This window comes from Oncorhynchus mykiss, chromosome 11 (genome assembly GCF_013265735.2).
Source record: "Oncorhynchus mykiss isolate Arlee chromosome 11, USDA_OmykA_1.1, whole genome shotgun sequence".
In the NCBI taxonomy this organism is placed as follows: Eukaryota; Metazoa; Chordata; class Actinopteri; order Salmoniformes; family Salmonidae; genus Oncorhynchus; species Oncorhynchus mykiss.
Window position 1 is genome coordinate 33,844,097 of NC_048575.1, and position 23,700 is coordinate 33,867,796.

Genomic DNA, 23,700 nt, shown 5'->3' on the forward strand with positions numbered 1-23,700 from the left:
TGGGTCTCGACCCCGCCCTTTGCAACTGGGTACTGGACTTCCTGACGGGCCGCCCCCAGGTGGTGAGGGTAGGCAACAACATCTCCACCCTGCTGATCCTCAACACTGGGGCCCCACAAGGGTGCATTCTGAGCCCTCTCCTGTACCCCCTGTTCACCCACGACTGTGTGGCCACGCACGCCTCCAACTCAATCATCAAGTTTGCGGACGACACAACAGTGGTAGGCTTGATTACCAACAACGACGAGACGGCTTACAGGGAGGAGGTGAGGGCCCTCGGAGTGTGGTGTCAGGAAAATAACCTCACACTCAACGTCAACAAAACTAAGGAGATGATTGTGGACTTCAGGAAACAGCAGAGGGAACACCCCCCTATCCACCTCGATTGAACAGTAGTGGAGAGGGTAGTAAGTTTTAAGTTCCTCGCGTACACATCACAGACAAACTGAATTGGTCCACCCACACAGACAGCATCGTGAAGAAGGCGCAGCAGCGCCTCTTCAACCTCAGGAGGCTGAAGAAATTCGGCTTGTCACCAAAAGCACTCACAAACTTCTACAGATGCACAATCGAGAGCATCCTGGCGGGCTGTATCACCGCCTGGTACGGCAACTGCTCCGCCCACAACCGTAAGGCTCTCCAGAGGGTAGTGAGGTCTGCACAACGCATCACCGGGGGCAAACTACCTGCCCTCCAGGACACCTACACCACTCAATGTCACAGGTAGGCCATAAAGATCATCAAGGACAACAACCACCCGAGCCACTGCCTGTTCACCCCGCTATCATCCAGAAGGCGAGGTCAGTACAGGTGCATCAAAGCTGGGACCGAGAGACTGAAAAACAGCTTCTATCTCAAGGCCATCAGACTGTTAAACAGCCACCACTAACATTGAGTGGCTGCTGCCAACACACTGACTCAACTCCAGCCACTTTAATAATGGGAATTGATGTAAAATATATCACTAGCAACTTTAAACTTTAAACAATGCTACCTAATATAATGTTTGCATACCCTACATTATTCATCTCATATGTATACGTATATACTGTACTCTATATCATCTACTGCATCTTTATGTAATACATGTATCACTAGCCACTTTAACTATGCCACTTTGTTTACATACTCATCTCATATGTATATACTGTACTCAATACCATCTACTGTATCTTGCCTATGCCTCTCTGTACCATCACTCATTCATATACCTTTATGTACATATTCTTTATCCCCTTACACTTGTGTCTATAAGGCAGTAGTTCTGGAATTGTTAGCTAGATTACTTGTTGGTTATTACTGCATTGTCGGAACTAGAAGCACAAGCATTTCGCTACACTCGCATTAACATCTGCTAACCATGTGTATGTGACAAATAAAATTTGATTTGATTTGATTTGATTGCTGAAATATGTTTTTTTTTTTTTTTTAAGAATATATTTCTGATACAATCTTAAGATCTCATTAGGATAATCATTTCTATGTATAGTTATTACACATGGACAATGCCTTTGGTTGCACCACACGATACTGTCAAAGGATCCCTCTTGACAGTTTGTTCTCCATTGTGCAGGTGTTGGCTTCACGACCCGACAGGTGGGAAACCACATCAAGCCCAGTCTGATCATCAACATGGATGACCAAGGAATGATCTTTGTAAAATCCCAGAGCACTTTCAAAACGATGGAGATGAAATTCAAACTCAATGTCACTTTCGAGGAAACAACCGCTGGCAACACTGTGTAGGGGATCAAAGCTGGTAATTGTCTGTGTAGGCGGAGATTCTTAGCCCCCTGGTTCTCAGGGGTGATAGAGACGCTTCCACAAACTTGCTGAACAAACTGGTAACAAGTGCTAGCCCGAAGGGAACAGCAAGGTATTTGTAGGCTGTGCTTCGAAAGAAAACCTGAAAATAATCCTGTGTGCTGGCAGAATGCTTATATGAAAATAAGCGCCCTGTAGGTCAGCTGAACTGAACCAGTTGCCTTGACAAATAAAACAAAACAGCACATTGTATGTAAGTATACGGAACATGATGGACGCTGTTGCGGATCCTTAGGTCCAGAATGGAGCGTATGCAATGCCCCCCTGGGAACCAGGACTCTTCCCTGGAGTAGAAACAAATGGAAGCACAGCCGAGAGCTGCCCAGTGACACGAGCCTACCAGATGAGCTAAATAACTATGCTCACTTCGAGGCAAGTAACACTGAAACATGCATGAGAGCATCAGCTGTTCCAGAAGACTGTGTGAACCCGCTCTCCGCAGCCGATGTGAGTAAGACCTTTAAACAAGTCAACATTCACAAGGCCGCTGGACCAGACGGATTACCAGGACATGTACTCCGAGCATGCGCTGACCAACTGGCAAGTGTCTTCACTGACATTTTCAACCTCTGTCGGAGTTTGTAATACCAACATCTTTCAAGCAGACCACGAATAGGTCATGTGCCCAAGAACACTAAGGTAACCTGCCTAAATGACTACCGACCCATAGCACTCATGTCTGTAGCCATGAAATGCGTTGAAAGGCTTGTCCAAACTGGACAAAAAGAGCACTTATATGAGAATACTATTCTTTGACTACAGCTCAAAGTTCAACACCATAGTGCCCTCAAAGCTCATTGCTAAGGACCCTGGGACTAAACACCTCCCTCTGCAACTGGATCCTGGAATACGTAACACCTCCGTCACGCTGATCCTCAACACGGGGGCCCCCCCAGGTGTTCGTGCTCAGCCTCCTCCTGTACTCCCTGTTCACTCACAACTGCACGGCCAGGCACGACTCCAACACCATTATTAAGTTTGCACAACAGTGGTAGGCCTGATCACCGACAATGATGAGACAGCCTATAGGGAGGAGGTCAAAGTACACTGAATAGTGATTTCGACACGAATGCCTTGGAGCTCCGGTATCAAATGTAACATCACTAGTGACAAGTATGGTTTGGGGTTTGCTTGGTGTACTCGCCAGTGAAGGGGGTTTGCAGACAGTGCCCTATAGTGCACGCAGAACTTGGCGTTAGCGAGTGATGCCACAGCATGCTCAAAACCCAAGCAGGCGATACATATCTGGTGTATATCCTTGCCTGCTATCATCGCCCTGCAGGAGGCCTGCTAGGTTCTCCCTGTGCATGGGTAGCAGGCTCCATGGATCTGAGAAGTAGTATTCCTTGAGTAAAGTGTGAGCTAGCTAGCTTTCGCCTCAAGGCTAATAGCCTATCTCGTTAGCACACTACTAGCCAGAGAAAGTGCGTGCTTTCTTTGTTTCTCCACGAACAAAGCGGGTCTCTCGATCGTCATGCTGTGAAGCTAGTGCTGTCAGTCTAGTCAACATGGCCCATGAGGGGTTTGTGCTAAATGCGAGAGGAAAGCTAGCAATTCTACTTGTGTAGGTAGAAAAGCTAGTTTGGTGTAGCTAGCCTTGTGAGTTACACAGGCTAGGTTAAGCCTTGCAGCGATAGCTAGTCCTTTGTGTGGTAAACTAGCCTTGCAGCTAGCTAGCCAAGTTAGCTAAAGCCTTGCGCCTAGGGCTAACCAAGTCTCAAAAGCTAGCTGTGTGGCACTAGCTAAATGGAGACTGATGACTGACTAAATGGAGACTGACTCAATACTATCGACAGGAGCTGAAGTTCAATGTTCGGCAGCATTAACCTCTAAACATCAGTAGGAAGCCAGGAATCTAGCCATGCTGAGGAATGCTTTTATGAACGCAGTCACTTCCGCAAGGAAGAGAGGTGAGAATGACCAGCTGGTGAGCGAGTGGCTCCCTTTATGGAGGAGAGGTGCTCACCTCATTTGTCACTCGACCTGTGCGATTGGATATTTTGACACATCGAGTATTAGAAGTAGAAAAACAATGATTGTCAAAATTGCTCAAACTCAGGAAATTTGTTTGGGAATCATCAAATCATCAAATTTACAACGACAATAAGGACGAACTCAGTGAAAACCGGTAAAGTGAGTTCAAATAAAGTTTATTCAACATTCTGAATTGTTAAGCGACTGTTTGGAATCTATTTGTTCGTGATGAATGTGAAGGCATGTCAACACTCTAAGCTTAGAGTTAACTCAAGCTCTAGCTATCCATCACCAAGAGAACAATGTCCATTCTTACAGAAAATAACATTAATCAGTATCAAAATTATTTACATGCAAAACAATTCACTTTGGGTAAATCCTCAACAGGAGTCGTTTCTGTCCTAATATGGACACCGTACCCTCTGTTAATTGTCTAAGTTATTACAGAAGACAGGATTCACAAAACCAGTTTGTGAAGCCATCGTGCTGTCCTTCCCCATCGGTTGGCATACAGTCTTGCAGAAGTCAGGTTGACGGTTGGGCTCCTTGGTCAAATAGCTGGAAGTGTCATCTGGGTAAAAGCATGCAGCGATCAAACGGATACAGTTCAGGACAGTTGCCGCAAGCATAAGGAAGCCTGTGTGGTTGGGACAAGAAATACATAGTCAAGTGTACTGTAAGTGTTACGTAACTGTTATTCATCAGATTATACAAAATTGTCTACAGGATTTTTCTGGTATTCAATTATGACTGGCCTACAGCGTTAGCTTAGCACTGTTCCAATTACAGTATCTATAATGTGCCTATAAAATCATGTTATAATTGGCCAGCATCTGCCTACACTAAAATTGATCTGTTACAGAAAGTGGGTGTGTGGTTGGTACTACTCCAGCATATGTTCATTTCATAGAGCTGTACTAGAGAGCTCATCTCCTATCTTGTGCACAGTCTATACAGGTTCAAAGACAAGGTTAGTAATTTACTGCCGCCTGATTATACATTTACATTTGAGTCATTTAGCAGATGCTCTTATCCAGAGTGACTTAGGGAATGTTTGCTCAGGAGTATAATTCCTGCTGACCCGGATGGAATTCTGTGATCTTCCTTAACCCATAGCAAGTCCCACCGAGTTGACTACTTCAAAATGGTGACAGCCCTCAATGGCACTGCACATGATAAAACAGGCTGTGGGCTAAGTGTGCCCTCTATCCAACTCTATGTTCTTACCACAGTAGACTGTGTTAGGAGCAAGGTCATGGACACGATAGCTTCTGGTGAACATGGCTCCCAGGCCCACAATCAACACAGGGTAGACAGTAAACGTGTAGCGGATGTACTTGGAGAATATGAAGCTCTCAAAGACAAACCTGTTAGGAAATAGCATTGTTTTAAAAACTGAATTAAACCCCAGCTTCCTAGTATAGTGTACCGATTTAGTCAGTACGGTGTCCATATTAGGACAGCCTCAGTCTCAGCAGGAGAGACTGTCCTAATATGGACGCCACAATTATCATTTTTCCATTCAATAAATGATTACGATGTATATGTATGGGTCCATCATTATTTCATTGTCAGTTATTACCAGATGAGCATCCCCAGGAGAAGTAGAGTGAGCACCATTGAGCTGACCAGAGGATCAGGTAGCCCAGCCTGGTACCTCAGCACAACTCCCAGACTGACCAGGGCCTCCAGGAGAGTCCACCAGCCAAATACAGCCAGTCCGTTCTGGGTCTGTCCCACACAACACCAACACATTAACACACAGTTAGACCAGAGGGACCATGATAAAAGACATATGAAACAGACATATTAAAACAAGACTTAGTATTTATTGGTAAAGGATCTGTTTTTAGAATGTGTATTGGTGTGTTTAGATTTGTGATGTGGCCCTGGTTGGCCTTATTTTTAGTGGAGGCTCTAATGCCTTGTGAATATGGGTTAGGGGGATGTAGGTGCGCTGAGGAGGGGCATTGGGTGACCATAATGGCTTGGCTCCGCTGCCTTCCTGGTGCACGGCTTAGCGGATGGATGCGAGTGTGTGAGGTTTTGTGAATGGTGAACTTCCCTTAAGGGAAGTCGGAGGTGATACTTTTGGTGTGTTCAAGACAACTGGGAACTCTGAAACATACGAGGTCAAATCATGACGTCAGTGATCTTCAGGTTGGAAAGGCTGAGCTCTCGTGAGTCGGAGCTCTCGGGTTGGAAATCCAAGTTGAATGACCGCTCAAAACTATTTTTTCTGAGTTGTTTTGAATGCGGCATAAGAGGGCATTCTGGCACCGAGCTTCATGGCTGCCTACGTTGTTGCTCGTAGATGGGCCAAGTTCAGTCTGCAGCTCATCTATACTTGCATCTCATCTATATTGCACCAATCATATTAAAGTATTGAGAAATGTTAACTTCTCTAGGGTAGGCAGCATTCGGAATTTTGGATGAAAAGCATGCCCAAATTAAACTGCCTGCTACTCGGACCCGGAAGATATTATATGCATATAACTGGTAGATTTGGATAGAAAACACTCTAACGTTTCCAAAACTGTTAAAATAGTGTCTGTGAGTAAAACAGAACTGATTTGGCAGGCCAAAACCTGAGAAAAATCCATTCAGGAAGTCGTTGTTTTTTTGGTTTTGTAGTTTTCTATTCAATGCCATTACAGTATCCATTGACTTATGACTCAAATTGCAGTTCCTATGCCTTCCACTAGATGTCAACAGTCTTTAGAAATTGTTTCAGGCTTGAATTCTGAAAAATGAGGGAGTAAGACCAGTCGGAATGAGTGGACCCTGCCGTGTCACAGAGCTTTTTCATGCGCGCGACAGATAGAGTGCCTTTCTTGTTTACCTTTTCTATTGACGACGTTATTGTCCGGTTTAAATATTATCGATTATTTAGGATAAAACCAACCTGAGGGTTGAATATAAACATCGTTTGACATGTTTCTATGAACTTTTCGAATACAATTTGGATTTTTTTGTCTGCCTGTTTTGACTGCGTTTGAGCCTGTGGATTACTGAAGGAAACGCGCAAACAAACTGAGGTTTTTGGATATAAATAGACTTTATCAAACAAAAGGAACATTTATTGAATAAATGAATGTCTTCTGAGTGCAAACATATGAAGATCATCAAAGGTAGGGATTCATTTTATCTCTATTTCTGACTTGTGTAATTCTTCTACTTGGCTGGTTACTGTTTGTAATGATTTGTCTGCTGGGCTATGTTCTCAAATAATTGTAAGGTATGCTTTGCCGTAAAGCATTTTTTAAATCTGACAGCGTGGTTGGATTCAGAAGAAGTGAATCTTTAAACCTATTTGAAATATGCTTTGTTTTCTGAATTTTTATAATGAGTATTTATGTATTTGAATTTGGCTCTCTGCAATCTCACTGGATGTTGGCCAGGTGGGACGCTAGCATCCCACATACCCTAGAGAGGTTTTAAGAGAAATATAAATTAGGCCTATGTATTTATTTCTAATGTGACAGATATAATTTAATGTGATGTTCGTGCGGTATGTTTGTCCAAGTTCATGTGTTTCAGAATGGTGTTTTGGCGCATAATGACGGTCCACTTGGCAAACATACTGGCAATGGTGTGATGATGAGGCGCTCTGAAACGTCAAAGAAAATATGTCTCCGTCCCATTATATGACTGCATGGTCCTCCAGTATTTATTTGATTTAAGTATTGGTTTGCAGTATTTTGCCTTTCAAAGTGTGTTTTTTGCCTATTTGGTCAATACATGTATTCTTCATTTAGATGTCTTTTTGCATTTTTTCTTTACCTTCGTTTTTGATGTGCCTTGTCTTATTTTTTGTTTTTTTGTCTTGAAATGTGGGGACACATTAAAAACTTTGGGGGGGGGGGGGGGGGGGGGGGGATAAATATGCAACAGGCATGAGCTCTTGAATGCAGCCTTATAAACTGTTAGAGTAGGTGTTCCTTATTTGAAAGAAATCAAAATAGATTTATATGTGCGATTCTTTAAAGTAGTCTCCTTTTGTCTTGATGACAGCTTTGCACACAATTGGCATTCTCTCAACCTGCTTCATGAGGTATTCACCTGGAATGCACAGGTGTGCCTTGTTAAAAGGTTAAAAAAAGTTATTTCCTTCTTAATGCATTTGAGTCAGTCAGTTGTGTTGTGACAAGGCAGGGGTGGTATACAGAAGATAGCCCTATTTGGTAAAAGATCAAGTCCATATTATGGCAACAACAGCTCAAATAAGCAAAGGGAAAGGACAGTCCGTCATGAAGGCCAGTCAATCCGGAAAATGTCAAAAACTTTGAAAGTTTCATCAAGTGCAGTCGCAAAAACCATCAAGCACGATGATGAAACTGGCTCTCATGAGGACCGCCACAGGAAAGGAAGACCCAGAGATACCTCTGTTGCAGAGGATACGTTCCTTAGAGTTACCAGCCTCAGAATTGCAGCCCAAATAAATGCTTCACAGAGTTCAAGTAACAGACACATCTCAACATCAACTGTTCAAAGGAGACTGCGTGAATCAGGCATTCATGGTCTAATTGCTGCAAAGAACCCACTCCTAAAGGACATCAATAATAAGAAGAGTCTTGCTTGGGCCAAGAAACACGAGCAATGGACATTAGACCAGTGGAAATCTGTCCTTTGCACTGATGAGTCCAAATGTAAGATTTTTGGTTCCAACTGCCGTGTCTTTGTGAGATGCAGAGTAGGTGAACGGATGATCTTTTGTTAGGTTACAGCCTTATTCTAAAACATATTAATTAGATACACACAATACCCCATAATGACAAAAGCGAAAACAGGTTTTTAGAAATGTTTGCAAATGTATTCAAAATAAAAAAAACAGTAATACCTTATTTACATAATTATTCAGACCCTTTGCTATGAGACTTGAGCTCAGGTGCATCCTGTTTCCGTTGATCATCCTTGAGATGTTTCTACAACTTGATTGGAGAACACCTGTGTTAAATTCAATTGATTGGTCATGATTTGGAAAGGCACACACCTGTCTATATAAGATCCCACAGTTGACGGTGCATGTCAGAGCAAAAACTAAGCCATGAGGTCAAAGGAATTGTCGGTAGAGTTCCAAAACAGGATTGTGTTGAGGCACAGATCTGGGGAAGGGTGTCAAAAAAATGTCTGCAGCATTGAAGGTCCCCAAGAACACAGTGGCCTCAATCATTCTTAAATGGAAGAAGTTTGGAACCACAAAGACTCTTCCTATAGCTGGCAGCCCAGCCAAACTTAGCAATCGGGGAGAAGGGCCTTGGTAAGGGAGGTGACCAGACGGAAGCCACTCCTCTGTTAAAGGTAGATGACAGCCCACATGGAGTTTGTCAAAAGCCCACATGGAGTTTGTCAAAAGTTTAGCAAAAGTACCCTGACCATCAGAAACAAGATTGAACCCTTTGGCCTTAATTCCAAGTGTCACGTCTGGAGGAAACCTGGCACCATCCCTATGATGAAGAATGAAGAATGGTGGTGGCAGCATCATGCTGTGGGGATGTTTTTCAGGGACTGGGAGACTAGTCAGGATGGAGGGAAATATGTGCAGAGAGATCCTTGAATGAAACCTGCTCGAGAGCGCACAGGACCTCAGACTGGGGCGAAGGTTCACCTTCCAACAGGACAATGATCCAAAGCACACAGCCTAGACAACTCATGAGTGGCTTCGGGACAAGTCTCTGAATGTCCTTGAGTGGCCCAGTCAGAGCCCTGACTTGAACTTGATCGAAACATCTCTGGAGAGACCTGAAAATACCCAAGGTGCTTCAACAAAGTACTGAGAAAAGGGTCTGAGTATTTGTGATATTCAATTTTTTTGCAAATGTTTGCTTTGTCATTATGGGGTATTGTTTGTAGATTGATGAGGAGAAAAAAAATAACAATTTTTTTTAGAAAGCTGTAACGTAACAAAATGTGGAAAAAGTCAAGGGTTCTGAATACATTCTGAATGCACTCTATATCCAACTGGGCACACACTGTTTGAATCAACGTTGTTTTCACGTCACTTCAATGTAATTTCAATTAAACTGCGTTAAACCAACATGGAATAGACATTGAAATGACGTCTATGCCCAGTGGGATAGTGCTACATGATTTTATCTTAGGTCATTGCTGCAAATGATGCCAAGAAAACCTTAATGATCTCTAATGACTACTAAGACATATGAATCCGACATATTAAAACAAGACATACAGTACCAAGGTTAATAAAGTACTATCTTATCTTAAGGTTAGTGAGGTCATTGCTGCAAATGATCTCAAGAAAACATCTATTATGACCTGTAAGCGTAACTGTGCTGCTTGCGACTTCCTTAAGAGCACTAAGCACTTGTATTTTTTGCAAACAAGAAATGCTAGCACTTAGGCTGCATGGGTGGTGGTATTTCAAGCTAAAGAGTAAGTTTAACCAATTCAACTTGGTTACATACGGGGTTTTTTTTTGCCCTGAAGCTCATTGGCAGACAGCAGCATGATAAAACAAGCAACTGTGCTACATCTTGACATCATTGTGTAGAAAATATCTTGAATTCACCAGATAGCGGGTCCACCAGGGTTCTTTAGGGTTATTGATGGCCAGCCAGGTTCTGTGATTGTGCAGGTTTCGGTAGGACACATACAGCATTTGGAAGCTATGAATTGGCATAACCCATTTAAAAAACAGGGATGGTAGAAGGTCACTGTAAAAACACAAAAGATGTTCCATATTTAGTATTGCCTTTCTTGGTTCTGCACATAGGCCCATTGTATTTATTTTGTCATATTTTAAAATCCCAAAATGTGTATCTTAAAGGGGAAGTTTACATTTTAAGGTCCAATGCAGCTGTTTTTATCTCAATATCAAATAATTTCTGGGTGACAATAGAGTACCTTACTGTGATTGTTTTCAATTAAAATTGTCATCAAAATATCTATTTTTCAAGCAAGAATGTTGCTAAGACTGTCTGGGAGTGGTCTGAGTGGGAGGGGAAACTGAAAAATGGCTGTTATTGGCAGAGACGTTTGGAACTCGCTTTCTTATTGGTCTGTTATCTAATTTACCGCCTGTGTGATGTCACCAGGCAGGCCAAATCTCCATCCCAGATAAACAGACAAAAATTTCAGGTGGTCTTTTCAAACAGCTCTTAAACCAAAAGGGCATTATCATAATTTAAACAATTTCACAGTATTATTCAAACCTTATAGTGTAGAAAAACAGTTGAAGTTGGAAATTTACATACACCTTAGCCAAATACATTTAAACTCAGTTTTTCACATTTCCTGACATTTAACCCTAGTAAACATTCCCTGTCTTATGTCAGTTAGGATCACCACTTTATTTTAAGAATGTGAAATGTGAAATGGTAAAAGAATGTGAAATAGTAAAAATAATGATTTATTTCAGCTTTTAATTATTTCATCACATTCCCAGTGGGTCAGAAGCTTACATACACTCAATTAGTATTTGGTATATTGGCCTTTAAATTGTTTAACTTGGGTCAAATGTTTCGGGTAGCCTTCCACAAGCTTCCCACAATAAGTTGGGTGAATTTTGGCCCATTCCTCCTGACAGAGCTGGTGTAACTGAGTCAAGGTTTGTAGGCCTCCTTGCCCGCACACGCTTTTTCAGTTCTGCCCACAAATTGTCTGTAAAATTGAAGTCAGGGCTTTGTGATGGCCACTCCAATACCTTGACTTTGTTGTCCTTAAGCCATTTTGTCACAACTTTGGAAGTATGCTTGGGGTTATTGTCCATTTGGAAGACCCATTTGCAACCAAACTTTAACTGATGTCTTAAGATGTTGCTTCAATGTATCCACATAATTTTCCGTCTTCATGATGCCATCTATTTTGTGAAGTGCGCCAGTCCCTCCTGCAGCAAAGCACCCCTACAACATGATGCTGCCACCCCCGTTCTTCACGGTTGGGATGGTGTTCTTCGGCTTGCAAGCCTCCCCCTTTTTCCTCCAAACATAACGATGGTCCTTTTGGCAAACAGTTCTATTTTTGTTTCATCAGAGCAGAGGACATTTTTCCAAAAAGTATGATCTTTGTACATGTGTGCAGTTGCAAACCGTAGTCTGGCTTGTTTATGGCGGTTTTTGGAGCAGTGGCTTCTTTGTTGTTGAATGGCCTTTCAGGTTATGTCGATATAGCACTCATTTTACTATGGATATAGACACTTTTGTACCTGTGTCCTACCGCATCTTCACAAGGTCCTTTGCTGTTGTTCTGGGATTGATTTGCACTTCTCTCACCAAAGTACATTCATCTCTAGGAGACAGAACTCGTCTCGTTCCTGAGCAGTACGGTGGCTGCGTGGTCCCATGGTGTTTATACTTGCGTACTATTGTTTGTACAGATGAACGTGGTACCTTCAGACGTTTGGAAATTGCTCCCAAAGATGAACCAGACTTGTGGAGGTCTATTTTGTTCCTGAGGTCTTGGCTGATTTCTATTGATTTTCCCATGATGTCAAGGAAAGAGACACTGAGTTTGAAGGTAGGCCTTGAAATACATCCACAGGTACACCTCCAATTGACTCAAATGAGGTCAATAACCCTATCAGATGCTTCCAAAGCCATGACATCATTTTCTGGAATTTTCCAAGCTGTTTAAAGGCACAGTCAACTTAGTGTATGTAAACTTCTGACCCACTGGATGTGTGATACAGTGAATCATAAGTGAAATAATCTGTCTGTAAACGATTGTTGGAAAAATTACTTGTGCCATGCACAAAGTAGATGTCCTAACCGATTTGCCAAAATTATAGTTTGTTAACAAGAAATTTGTGGGGTCGAGTTTTAATGACTCCAACCTAAGTGGATATAAACTTCCAACTTCAACTGGAAAACACAGGAAATCACATTTTGGACTGCATTGGGCCTTTAAAACTGTTAGATGGTTCCTCACCCTGAAAGTAGTCTAGCTGCAGTTTGTAGTTGGATTTTAAATAACAGTAAACCATGGGTTAGAGTTTATCCTGGCCCATAGACTACTTTCAGGATGAGAAATCATCTAACGTTATATTTGTAAAACTTCCCCTTTAAATGCAACAAGCGCCAAACTACTTACTGCCTGTCCCAGAGAAACAGCCAGGTGATCTTTGCCACGTTGATCATAGTCCAGATCAGATAGAATGACGGAGGGTGAATCTCAGGGTTGCAGGAGACTGGACCAAACACATTCCTTTCAGGCAGAGAACATCAATCACAACTGAGTGATATAAATGTACAGCCTCATCATTTAATTGTCTTCACTTAGGCATTCAGTTAACCTTTGGAAGAGTAGTGAGTGAGTGAGTGAGTGAGTGATACCTCTGGAACACAGTAAAAAGAGAGTGTATGAGCCAAGCACTGCTCCATAGCCGGAGCATGATCCAGGTGTTGTCTGCCCAGCAGTCCATGGTCACCTCCAGAGGAAAGGACTCAGAGACATTGTCCAATGTGGTCATAAACAGACCTAGGGAGTAAAGCCATTGCATGTTCGGTAAAAGGACCCTGTAGAGAGCAATAGTAATGGCGTTTTTTTTTGTAGGCATTGTAGGCATTTTGTAGCCATGTAGACTCCATGGCTCATTGGCCAAAGTCTAAAGGGAAAACATGTTTTTGTTGTTAAGTTTTTAGATAAACGCAGAAAATAAGGTCTATGGTAAACACCGGCTTAGGAGACACTATATGTTTTGCTCTATGAGATAATCTTCATCAGCTAACATCTTTTTGTGTGATTGTTTCTTACATTTTCACAAACAGAACAAGCACATAAAGACTTCAGAACTCATAAAAGTCATGTTAACTGACTGATAATAGAACAAAACATATACGATCTCCTAAACCTGTGTTAACCTCAGGCCTTATTTTCGGCGTTTGTCCCAAAACCCCATACTTGCCCCATTAATTTCCTCCATAGGAATGGCTAAACGAACCAGAGGTAACTCATTTCTGTTTTTTTTGGACTATAAACTAGCAAGCTCTACAATCCACATACTACAGTGTCCATATTAGGACATCCTCCTGCTAAGATTGAGGGTGTCCTAATATGGACACCATACAGTTACTGTGTATAACAGTAAGTATAGAGTTGCAATGTAATACCAGTATAAGCTATGTGAAGATGAAGCTGTATTGTGAATAACAAGCCAGCTTATCCTATTGGCAATGGAGATACTTTAGTGTTTGCCTCCCATCATAGGAAATAGATTCACAGCATGCACGAGAATGGTGTCCATATCAGGACAGCCTCAGACTGAAACAAGTCCTGCTGACACAGTCCTAATATGGACACTGTATAACAGTGAGATGGAGAATACATCAGTATGAGCAGTAACATCAAAGACAGTACAGTATGAAGATGTGCAGAATCTGCTTCTCCGATAGAAATCCCTGATCACACTTCTGGGTGATGTCATGGCGGTGTTAGCAAGAATAGCCCATGCATAGAAACACTTCCCCCGAGTCTAAAGATTGTGTTGCGTAGAACAGCGCATGTGCAGGCCGTCAAATGAGAGGCACTCCTTCGATATAAAGTTGTTTTTGACAAAAATGAAAACGTGTCAGTTTTTCACTTTCACAAGGTTCTTGTAATAACCTGTTCAGCTAGTTAAGACATTGGCTCGAATATATATTTTTTATTTTTAGATTCTAAAATTCTAAATTCTTTAGAATTTGAGAAAATTAACAACTAAGGACACATTTTCCCTTCTCCCATTGGCTTTCCAAACCCCAAACCCCGGTCTGGTCTGTTGAGACTCCTTCGATAACGCAAGTATCATGATGTTGTGTCTCTGGGTTTGAAAACTCTGTGGTAACATTACCTCCAGCTTACAAAGTTTCCTTTTCAGAAGTGTCTGCAAAGTGTCGTTTATCAACTCATCGGCTTATGTAATGCGGTTGGTGACACGCATATTAGGAGTTAAAAAACACAATCATTGGCCTCTCTTCAGTGCTGGGCTGTAAATTGACATTTAAAACGTGTGTCAGGCCAAAGGTCCATCATTACATAAAGTCATTCCACTGTGGAAACATTGGTGTATGACACGTTGTTCTAACTTATCTTCTCAAAGGGATCCTTTGGGTGACATACTGCATGTGCATTTGGAACATCCCTGCAAGAGATATCCTTTACAGGTCATATTGGCTCAAATAGTCATTCATTACGACCGACAGTGACAAAGTCCGAAATTACTGGCAGCCTTGATAAAGATGAGCAATAATGACTGTGTAAAATTTTGTTTCATAAGTAGTATTTTTTTCCCCCCCCAAAAAAAAGGTAGAGGTCAAAATGATTGTCACGCCTAAATATTCATGTTAAAAAAAGTAGTCAAAAGTTTAGTATTTGATCCCATGTTCCTAGGACGCAATGACCACATCATGCGCTTGACTCTACAATCTTGACTCTACAAACGGTGGCATTCTAATCATAGCATTGCACTCAGGATACATCCACTAGCCACTGTACTCATTTATCCAGATTGTCTGCTGAACCAAAGTCCATGATGCCCTCACAGTAGTGCACTGTAGTACAGAGATGGACCAGGTGTCTGGTAGATTTCACTCACCGCCAGAGTTGGTCCCTGATGCTAGAACATGGAAGGTCTCGGAAGCCACCTGGCTAAACATGGCCAGAGCGATACACACACCGTGTAGGACCACATGGTGATGATGTCGCTCCATACTGCCCTGGCCATACGGAGACACACGGGAGCGGTACATCCTCCCTGTCGAGCGATCAACTGTAGAACGCTTGCCTCACACACCAACACTCTTTTATAAACACACACTATCTTGGATCTGGTGCATTGGACTTTGGATGATGGCACTGTTTCAGTCAGTGTATCATGGTTTACTGTGTTTGTGTGTGTGTGGTTATTTTTCCCCATGGAGTCTAACCAATGGGTGCTCCTACTACTGCACAGTGGCACACGGTTGTATTTACTATTGTTAAATCACAATAGCATTTACAGACAAGTGCGTTGGTAAGTATAATAATACACTTTATTTCTATAGCTTCATTCATACATAAATGCAGTCCAAATTGTTGTACAGTATAGCACCTAAAACAAAACGTCAAAACACAAAAGGCAGATCAGATCCTGGTATAAAAACAATATGGTGGAAGTTAAAGGTTAACTAAATACATTTAAAAAAAGAACACAATCACATTAATGCCATTGAATTAGTATTGCGGTCATGAGAGAATGCCGGTCCATAGTTTTATCACACACAGTCATTGATATGATTTCGAAAAAGACATTAGCTTGGCCAATGGTTATGAGCTCAATCTGTACGGTACAAAGGCACTACTAGCCTAAATCATCACCTACATGTCTTTCTGAAGCAAAGCCTTATGAATCCAACACAGGGAGAGTTTGATCACGTCTCAGCCATTAAACGTTTAGGAAAACAACATTCAAACAAGGGGGCACGTGAATCTCCGCATCGGCTCTCTTCTTCCTACATGAAGATGAGCTTCTGTGTTCTGGCGATGTCCACTGGAGACATGAGCTCCTCTTCTCCGTAAAACGGTTTGTTGTTGTGCTTCCATAACACCATGACAATGCGTACAATGAATATGACACTAGTTATGGCCAATATGACAGCTGGAAAAGAGATGAGGCATCAAGTTAATTAGCTAAAAGCGCCACGGGAGAGTCACTGCCGTGACTACAGACAGTGATACAAGAATAACATTGACACTAGTCTAGTAATGAAGATGGTGTGAACATTGTCAATTGCACATACGTATACTCAGTTCTCATTATACTTACGTACAGTAACTATAACATGATCAAATCTTATCACTCGGCCATCTGCTACTAATGCATGTGTACGGTGGTGTCTGTATTAGGACAGGCTGTGTTATGTTATCTTCCTCTAGGTGTCAGTTTAGGAGTCAGTCGGGACATAGGGCCTACCAGACATGATGTCTATGTGGGTACCGGGCGTGGCTGGATTGGCCACACTCGCGGCCAACACCAGGATCACCACAGGGTACACTGTGAGGATGTAGCGCACGTGCTTATCCAGGTACCAGTTCTCTATGACAAACCTGAGAGAGTTATAAGGAGGAAGAAAATATACATCAACAGTGCATCAATTCCCATGCTTTCAAAAAAAAGGTGCGAGAAGGAAAGGTTTCTGGCGATTGTATGGTGGCCCAAAGGGGCAAATGAGCTTTTAAAATGTAGTGCCCGCATGCACACAACGCACTTGCTTTGTCTGCATACGCTGTCACTACATTTTAAACAAAATGATTTGCAGGCAGTTGCTTTGTGTGCACGAGCTGTCCACACAATTTTTAGAAGCTACTTTTGCCGCTTAGGGCAACTGTATCATTATCTTGTCAGGCCACAGTTTATGTATATTAAGTAAATCCGCTGTTCATGAATTTGCAATGGAAAATTTCCTGGCAAAGCTCAAATGTGTGGTTTATTGAATCAACGTCACTGAATTAAGAGGTTAGATCAAATGTAGGATCAAAGTCTCACCATCCTATGAGTCCCAATTGGAGCAGCACTAGTACCATTATGGCAGCATCTGTCTTGGGTATTGGGGTTTGATGGTCTAAAACAACGGTCAAGTGTAAAAAGGTAGCCACAGCCCACCATGTTGCATACAAAGCCACTCCGTTTTGCACCTGTAAAAGAGTTAACCAATACGGTGCCCATATTAGGACAGCTCCAGTCCTACTGAAACCGAGGCTTCATGATATGGACACCATAAACAGACAACACATGTCTGTAACCAAAACGTAACTGTCCGGCACACTTGTGGAAGGTTTGTGTACACAATACAATGTTCTTGGAGAATAGTAGAAAAAAAAAAGTTTTTGTACCAGTATTCGAATGAGCCAGAGATCATTGTTGTGATATTTATGGAGCCACGCTCCATAGACGACCAGTCCGTAGCAGGAGAACATGATAATCACGCAGTTGGAGATGGCCTGTAATGCTGTGATCAGCAGCGTTGGCACCATCTTTCTATGACAAACACAGAATCTAGAAAACGTAATCTGTCTTGAGAAAGACTATACAAGTGATTTCCTTGCCACCAATTCAATGTCGAAACTCGAAAACAACTCAAAACGTGTTAAGAGTTGCATACAATTGCACAGCAAACGACACATAATATGATCACTTACTCTTTGTCGTACAGAAATAACCATGCCATATTCAAAATGCTATTCACGATCCAGGACAAGTAGAATCCGTAGGGCAGGACAGCAGGAGTGGTGTACATCCATGTATACGCTTCCCTAAGGGACAGGAACATCATCATGATAATGAACAACAACAAAATCACCATCACCATCAGCCTCATCATAATCAAAAACATCCTCATGGCCAGATCTAGGCCTGGGAATTTTGGAAAAGTTACCGTAATTCTGCAACCCTAGCCAGGACAGTAAAAATCACTCTTTCTGCACTTTAATCGTTTGTATTTTTTTTTGTCTCAACTAAGTTAGATTGCCAATAAACACAGGCCAGTTAGCCTGGATGTCTCCTTATGGAATTGTCATGTTTGACAAGACAATGAGAGACAATGATTCGGGCAACATAGCAGGAACAGATCTGGGACCAGGCTAAGGTCCAGTGCAAAGTTGATTTCATTCCAGCCAGGGTTTGGCTTGGAAAATAACCAACAATGTCGGAAGGAACAATGTTTACATGATTGTTGTGGTGTCAGCGAGAGTCTAGCTTTAATGGACAGTATCGTACCTTCTACGGAGATTGTGTATCAGATAGATGAACATGCCGATCAACCAGACGTTAAGGACGTCCCATAGAAAGAGTACCCATCTATCCGGGGTTAGGTGCGTTGTGGACTTGCTCAGCACATACTGTGTGGTTTGCATAAACGCACCTGCATGTTCAAACACACAGGTTACAAAACATTTTATCGGATGCAAAAAAAAAAAGGATGTGTGTTTCAAACAGATGTCATTGACTTGAAGTGGACTTTAAGAATTCACCTGTCCAGGGTCCAAATAGAGCCAATATGTTGAATGTCAGTGCAATTAGATAGCTGATTAGGGCCAGAAACATCAGCAAAACACGGACTGAAATGCACTCTCCCATGTTCAGGATCTAGGGACAGAAGTACAAACCTATTTTCAGTACTGATATTTCAATACATTTCAATACGGTCATTTTAGTAGTAATTTCAGTCAGAAGTCACATGTCATTTTAGTCAGTCACACCCTCATTTCACTATGTCAAAAACATTTGATTTCTGTGTTCTACCCCGGTGCACCACATTAGGCTGTTTGTTTCGCTCAACAATGTTTCTCAGATGGCCCCTATTCAACACTATCCCAGTACAACAATGCATGTATTGTTCCTAATAAAATTCTGGCAATTGTTTCTAAATGACACTGTAATAAGACTGATGAACAGTATGTGAAATAGAATAGCTTACCTTAGGATGGCGGCCCTGAAATACTGTTTAGCCCTTCTAGGATAGACCTTCTCGGATATTCTGTGGTGAAAAAAAGGCATCAACAGATGGTTCCCAGTTGCTCCCACACAGGAGAGTAGGTGGACACATTAGGTTCACACTCTTGAGGATGGTCTGTCTGCTACTGGTGCTATCTCCACAGATAATATATAGATCTGCCCATGGACGGAGAAAGATATGGGTGGAAGTAGCAGAGACTCCTCCTCTATCTCCATTCACAAGCCCACATGAAGTCATATCCAAAGGACAATCCGCACCATTGTGCGTCGGGAACAAGTCGTGTCATTGTTGTAGTAATGTCAACCCTTACCTAACGTCGGATAGGCCACGGCATAGGAACATTGTGGAACAAAACAATCTCCCTTCTGTTGTAATAGCGGCGTAGGTCACCTCAATGTTATGTCCCTGAATAAAAGAGGAGCCTGTACCTCACTCAAGACATCTTAACAATCTACATGGATGATGTATTCCATGGGGCCACAAGGTGTCAGATCTGCTCTATTCTTTTTTTATAACAGCATGTGACATATAGCCTTATACCACACAGTGTCACCATTGCGTTACATTACACCAGTAAGCATACCGTGCATTTAGTGTTACCATGGGAATTTCTGCGATCCGTTAATTCTTCCGCCAGACAGCATCGCCTGCAGCTCAGTTCCTGTAGACATGTGTACTGCTTTTAAAACACCACTGAGCTCTTAAGAAAAGATCCTCCCAAACCCAATGGCAACACTGGCAATCACTGGGCAAGGTTTCATTTTACATCTCAGGCATGTTTTCTAATGAAAGTGACTCTCCCCTACAGAGGATGTCCTAATATGGACGCCGTAGGGTTAAGACATTGTGTCTTAGGATAGTTCTTTAGTTATGAAGAATTATGAAGAACCATAGATGCCACGTCAAGAACCCCACATTTAACTCAAAGGTTCTTTATCAGGCAAGTTGTCTAAGGAACCTTAAGAGCTGGGGAAGAACCATTTAAGAACCTTTATTCTTTCCCAGTGTACTGAAGGGTAATTGAGACTAGTCATTTGATCCTTGAATTTCTGTTCTGGGGATGAGGGAGCGGGCACCGTGGCACCGCTTGGTTGGTGTTCCACCTCCCGACAGAGCCCTCGACCCAGAGAGCCTACTGCGCCAGATATTGCCCCGTGGTGTAGGGCGTTTCAAATGCTCTTTATAATTAATGAAGCACTCCCCAGGGTATTAAGCACTTATGAGCTCACACACACTGTCTCACACATGCAGAAACCAGCCAGGCAGTCAGTCACACACACACACACACACACACACACACACACACACACACACACACACACACACACACACACACACACACACACACACACACACACACACACACACACACACACACACACACACACACAGTTAAGCTACTGGCCTATGATACTAGGAGTAGAGGATTGGAAGCCATGCCAATCAGAGTGATACAGATTATTTAAAGTTCCATTGGTCATAGTACACTGAGGTGGACCTAGTTTGCTCTTAACAATCTTTTGTACTTTTTCAGGCAGAAGAGAGGATATTTGTCTTTTAAATCTACCTCATGGAAAAATATGTGGTTTTGGAACACTTCACATGAAGCTTCACATGAGGATCTTTTTTTTACACAAGATTTCACTGCAAACAAGAATGAGTTGTTAGGATGAACCCAGAACTTCACACAGTGTTATCAACATACATATTATTACATTGTATATGTTTATTTACACATGAACAAATGATTATTCAACATGTTCCTCAGCGGGGATTTGAAGTCAAAACCTCTTGGTTCACGGCATTCTGATTCTGATGAGCTGGAATTTTCACTTGAAAACAAGAGAGACACGTAAAAGGCCGTCGGTTCACGTATGAAACCCTATGTTGACATGTGTTACATTTTAGAGTTCACATGTTAACGCCACCTTTTCACGTCTGAGGAGAATAACATGTTTTCACCTGCATGTGTGAATTGCAGGTTCCCACGTGAAAAACTGTCATGTGAAAATCTAACTCTCACAGGTGGAGTAGCCTTTTCACATGTGGAAAAACAATCGAATTGAATTAGCAGTTTGACATGTGAAAAACATCACCTCATGTGTAGTTCCGCGGTCTCACATGTTGACATTTTGCATCTCCATGTTGTCACATTCAATTCATGTTTTCAAATGTGCTCAAATGTTTTTACTTGTAATCTCATGTTGCTTTTAGATGTCACGTTATCACATTAACTTCACATAAGATCACATGTGAAATGCATGTGAAAAACTGCATATTTCGTCTCAATCAGAAATGACCTTGTGCGCAACGGACCTTCCGCCATACTTTGACAATAAGGTTGAATCCAGCTCTATTGCATACACGCCATCTTTCATCACCCATATGATGATGGATACAGGTCACATCAACTCCATCACTACACACCACTATCCGTCACTTGGACTGATCTGTGACTCAAGCACTTTTAACTATGTCTGTACTTCATCGAAGGCAAAGGCCACTGAAGTCAACTAAATCATTAACCAACATACAGTTGAAGTCGGAAGTTTACATACACCTTAGCCAAATGCATTTTACTCAGTTTTTCACAATTCCTGACATTTAATCGTAGTAAAAAACGCCTGTCTTAGGTCAGTTAGGATCAACACCTTTTTTTAAGAATGTGAAATGTTAGAATAATAGTACAGATAATTATTTATTTCATCTTCTATTTCTTTCATCATATTCCCAGTGGGTTAGAATTTTACATACACTTAATTAGTATTTGGTAGCATTGCCTTTACATTGTTTAACTTGGGTCAAATGTTTTAGTTAGCCTTCCACCAGCTTCCCACAATAAGTTGGGTGAGTTTTGGCCCATTACTCCTGGCAGAGCTGGTGTAACTAAGTCATGTTTTTAGGCCTCCTTGCCCGCACACGTTTTTTCAGTTCTGCCCACAATTTTTCTATACGATTGAAGTCAGGGCTTTGTGATGGCCACTCCAATACCTTGACTTTGTTGTCCTGAATACATTTTGCCACAACTTTAGAAGTATGCCTGGCGTCATTGTCCATTTGGTAGACCCATGTGCGACCAAGCTTTAACTTCTTATGACTTGAGATGTAGCTTCAATATATCCACATAATTGTCCTCCCTCATGATACCATCTATTTTGTGAAGTGCACCAGTCCCTCCTGCAGCAAAGCACCCCCACAGCATGATGCCTCCACCCCCGTGCTTCACGGTTGGGATGGTGTTCTTCGGCTTGCAAGCCTCCCCCTTTGTCCTCCAAACATAACGATGGTCATTATGGCCAAACAGTTAAATTTTAGTTTCATCAGACTAGAGGACATTTCTTCAAAAAGTACAATCTTTATCCCCATGTGCAGTTGCAAACCGTAGTCTGGCTTGTTTATGGCGGTTTTGGAGCAGTGGTTTCTTCCTTGCTGAGCGGCCTTTCAAGTTATTTTGGTATAGGGTTCATTTTACTGTGGATAGATACTTTTGTACCTGTTTCCTCCAGCATCTTCACAAGGTCATTTGCTGTTGTTCTGGGATTGATTTGCACTTTTTGCACCAAAGTACGTTCATCTCTAGGAGATGGAACGCATCTCCTTCCTGAGCGGTATGATGGCTGCTTGGTCCCATGGTGTTTATACTTGCATACTATTGTTTGGACAGATGAACGTGGTACCTTCAGGCATTTGGAAATTGCTCCCATGGATAAACCAGACTTGTGGAGGTCTACAATTTGTTTCTGAGGTCTTGGCTGATTTCTTTTCATTTCCCCATGATGTCAAGCAAAGAGGGGCTGAGTTTGAAGGTAGGCCTTGAAATACACCCACAGGTATACCTCCAATTGACTCAAATTATGTCAATTAGGGTATCAGAAGCTTCTAAAGCCATTATAATGTTCTGGAATTTTCCATGCTGTTTAAAGGCACAGTCAACTTAGTGTATGTAAACTTCTGACCCACTGGAATTGTGATACAGTGAATTATAAATTGAATAATCTGTCTGTAAACGATTGTTGGAAAAATTACTTGTGCCATGCACAAAGAGGATGTCCCAGCCAACTTGCCAAAACTATAGTTCGTTTACAAGACATTTGTGGAGTGGTTGAAAAATGAGTTTTAATGACAACAACCTAAGTGTATGTAAACTTCTGATTTAAACTGTATGTGCACAATCTAAGACTGTAGGTTTTATTGACAGAGACCGTCAGATCTTACCTAAAATGGACACAGTGTGTAGTTCTTTAAATAATATCACAATCCATTTTAAACTGCACCATGAAATGCCAGAATAAACACTACTCTGTTTTGAAACAGACATTGCTGAAAGAATCTACAAAGAATAGGTTCCTGCAATGATGTCTTACCGTCTTAAATCAATACAACTACACTCTTAAAAATAAAGGTGCAAGTTGGAACCAAATAAGGTTCTTGAGTGTGATGCCTTAGGTGACAATTTTAAGGTTTCTGAAGAACC

At 41.9% G+C, this 23,700-nt stretch overlaps 2 protein-coding genes across 3 annotated transcripts; both read right to left on the reverse strand.

Moving 5' to 3' along the window:
- Positions 1–3,955: 3,955 nt before the first annotated feature.
- On the reverse strand, positions 3,956–15,527 carry LOC110535599. Its single transcript, XM_021620689.2, has 7 exons — positions 15,329–15,527; positions 13,089–13,233; positions 12,847–12,960; positions 10,328–10,472; positions 5,381–5,529; positions 5,026–5,165; positions 3,956–4,435 (listed from the first exon to the last, which is right to left on the reverse strand). Exons 1-7 carry the CDS (start codon positions 15,480–15,482, stop codon positions 4,224–4,226), a joined length of 1,059 nt encoding a protein of 352 aa, XP_021476364.1. The 5' UTR covers positions 15,483–15,527; the 3' UTR covers positions 3,956–4,223.
- Positions 15,528–15,738: 211 nt separating this feature from the next.
- On the reverse strand, positions 15,739–19,394 carry LOC110535600. Of its 2 annotated transcripts, none has more exons than XM_021620691.2 (8): positions 19,188–19,394; positions 18,742–18,856; positions 18,488–18,632; positions 17,911–18,024; positions 17,605–17,749; positions 17,258–17,406; positions 16,685–16,818; positions 15,739–16,369 (listed from the first exon to the last, which is right to left on the reverse strand). In XM_021620691.2, the coding sequence occupies exons 2-8, from the start codon at positions 18,845–18,847 to the stop codon at positions 16,224–16,226; spliced, it is 939 nt and encodes a 312-aa protein (XP_021476366.2). In that variant the 5' UTR covers positions 18,848–18,856; positions 19,188–19,394; the 3' UTR covers positions 15,739–16,223. The 2 variants fall into 2 exon arrangements, with proteins under 2 accessions (XP_021476366.2, XP_021476365.2); XM_021620690.2 differs by having other exon boundaries at positions 17,605–17,767; positions 19,188–19,393.
- Between the last annotated feature and the right edge of the window lie 4,306 nt (positions 19,395–23,700).